Source organism: Helobdella robusta, assembly GCF_000326865.2.
Source record: "Helobdella robusta unplaced genomic scaffold HELROscaffold_161, whole genome shotgun sequence".
Classification (NCBI taxonomy): Eukaryota; Metazoa; Annelida; class Clitellata; order Rhynchobdellida; family Glossiphoniidae; genus Helobdella; species Helobdella robusta.
Window position 1 is genome coordinate 10,582 of NW_008703899.1, and position 3,202 is coordinate 13,783.

At 31.5% G+C, this 3,202-nt stretch overlaps 1 protein-coding gene across 1 annotated transcript; it reads left to right on the forward strand.

The window, feature by feature from the left end:
• Positions 1-2,459: 2,459 nt before the first annotated feature.
• HELRODRAFT_184104 (hypothetical protein) lies at positions 2,460-2,991 on the forward strand (the record flags this gene model as incomplete). Its single annotated transcript, XM_009015797.1, has 2 exons — positions 2,460-2,526; positions 2,744-2,991. The coding sequence occupies 2 exons, from the start codon at positions 2,460-2,462 to the stop codon at positions 2,989-2,991; spliced, it is 315 nt and encodes a 104-aa protein (XP_009014045.1).
• Positions 2,992-3,202: the final 211 nt, after the last annotated feature.

Sequence of the window (3,202 nt, forward strand, 5' to 3'; positions counted from 1 at the left end):
AACGATATTCTTTAAATTAATGTTATCATCAAACAAGTTGCATCCCATGATGCTCCTTTTGTATTGACGTAGATACATCTTCCACCAACAAGAGTGAACTTACTGGGACAAGCATTTACAAGTTCACAAAATGCATTTTATTCGTTAAATAACTTTATCTTAACAAATTGCATTGCGTTGAATACGTTATAGAATGTATATGTACATATCTGACCTTTGGTAATAACACCAACGAGGCCAACCAAAAGCAGTGAGTTTTTTTAGCTAATAGTTGAGAAAGATTCAAAAAGAAAAAATGTTCTTATATGAAAAATAAATAAAAACAAATGTAATTATTTAAGAAAGTTGCCAAGTTATGCTAACATTTCTAACCTTAAGTCGGGCTCAATAATAATTATATATTAACTTTTTAAAATATATACAATTGCTATGTTTTTCAAGAAAATCTTATTGTATATTAAATGAAACAATTAATTCGAATAGTTTTACAACTCACCATAGTGGAGGGCAATAAACAAAAAATCTGGTTGCAGCAAATCGGAAATATGACAAACTCAGATACCTTCACTGAAACTAAAAGTACTAAAACCGTACAAAACATTTACTCAGACACAAAAAATCCCAATTAAACGGAGTTTGCGCTGCACCACAATAGAAAATTTATTAAGAGTGCAAAAAAAAAAAACCCGGCAAATACCGCCCGACCATTGTACTCCGGGGTCCTTCAAAAGGATGTTAAGGTTGTTTATGGAGCAAATAAGGTTTGTGAACTGAGGGCAGCACCTAAGCCGGTTGAAAAATCTGTTTTATATCTTGGAAGAATGAGCCCAGATATAGATGATGTTCAGATATTAAATTATCTGAAAAAAATGGCATATCAGCAATTAAAATTTATACCGTAATTAATAAAAACATTGAAAATATTTTAGCGAAATCATTTAAAATAATTATTAAGAAAACCGATTATTCAAAAATTATTAGTGACCCCATGCTTTGGCCTGAGGGTACTGTCATCAGAGACTGGATTTTTAATCAGTCAGATTCACAAACCAATAGGTCTCAAAACTATAATCTCTTCAAGACAACAGATACAAATCCTAATGTCCTATTAACGAACAAAACACCATCATCTAAGGAAGGTGTTGAACAAATTGTTCAGTCGTAAGACTTGAGTTCAGCTCAACAGCTGAATGACATAAGTGAACGTTTCGAAAAGATAGCTATTACAAATAATTAAAATGGCTGTCAAAAACATTAAACTACCTTTAAACTTTTATATTAATCGTTTTATGTACAACATTTTTCGGACATGAAGGGCGAACTATTTGATAATTTCCAAAGTTCATTCTATCAATGCAGCCGATTTGATCCAGACGAAATCAAAAAGTCTTTGCCTATTGCACATCTGAGTCATAAACCTTCAAACACGTCATTTTAAATTTCGCCATGTTGCCAGCGTATATGCTTTCCCCTGTTTAATTTGTTACAATAATTAATTAAATAATTTGTTACAATAATTATAGGAATTTATAAACAAAGATTCTGGCTTTTATTTAGAATTACATTAACTGTATAATTAATGTTTCAAAAATTCGTCTGAAAAGTTGAAGGGTGCGACAACATAACACGACAATCTATATAATACTATTCTCCTGCTAGTAAAGCAACTTTGAGTGTCAGATGTGAACACATTATATGTTTGATTTTTCACTTTTGAACCAGCGCTAAATGAGGATACAAATTTCACGATAAATATTTACAAAAAAATCTCTCTTTTTATTAATTATTCTTGTTTTAATCATTTAAAAAACTTTTGTACAAACTACATTAATAACCAATAAACAAATTAATCAACCAACCAATCAACCAACCAACCAGCCAAACAATCATCACCATCATCCAATAATTACAAAAAAAAAACGTGGGAGCGTCGCGATCAGACATTGAATATCATCTGTGCTTAGCAACAAAGCAAACAACATAGCTCGTGGGTTAAATTTTTAGTAACCTTTTTAAAATGTTAACATTTTACGAATATGAATATGTTTTATTGGTTTCACACACACACATACACACACACACCACACACACACACACACACACACACACACGGTTGAGTAAACTATGAGATTTTATTGACATAAAATGTTAATTGTTGCAGTATGGATCAAGTAGGGTCTAATCATTCAACAATATGCAGAATGTTAAACTATTATAAAATAATTTAGCAATGAAAAAACATTCAGTCTGAAATAAAAATATTAAAAAGTTGAAGCACTCTAGATTTATTTGACCGTATGATGAATGAGTGTGTGGTACTATGTAAACATGTTAAATACTACGCGTTAAAACGTTGTAAATATTTTCACTGTCGGAATCCCACTGAAAACTACAAATAGCTGTTGTCTAACTGCTTGAAACATCATTAAGTTGAAATAGTTACAACGACGACCAAGAAGATGTTCAAGCTGGCTATGTTCTGTGCGATGTTGGCTGCTCTGCAGTTGGTCAGCGTTTTGGGTAAAGGTAGGTTACAGATTGTGTTTCATTGTTAATTGCTGTTAAAATTTACTTTGATTCCTAGATCATATTTTCTATTTATATACACTGGATAGCTATTGTCATCTTTGTGAAAACTTCATAGAGATACACCGCAGAGCATTTATGAAACCCAAATGAACAATATTGGTAAACTAAAGTAATTGAGAATTATTTTAAATCACAATTTTGTGTTTTATTTCAGAATGCTTCTACGAGGATCCAGGATACAAGATGCCCGATGGGATCGTTGATCTCATTCCCGGCGTAACAACCGCCGAGGGTTGTAAGAAATATTGTCGTGGCGTAGAAGGCTGCCGCGAAATTCAAGTCGTTGATGGAAACAAGTGCTTCATGAAGAAAATGGACGTTAACTTTGACTGGGACGATATGTTGAAGAACCAACCAAATGTGGTGTACTACTGGAATTGCGAAGAGGCTGATTATAAATAAAGAGAGACTCATTTTGTCTCTTTATTTTTAAATTCTAATTTGATTTTAGTTTGAATTTTAATTTTGGTTCAACTTTTATTATAAGTATGAATAAACAAACAGAAGAAATGAATGGATAAATCTATTTTTCAAAAATTATGATTTGGTATTTTTCAAGCTGTTAAAATTTCCAACAAAAATATAATGAAAACAAGAAAAAATTGAGATGATT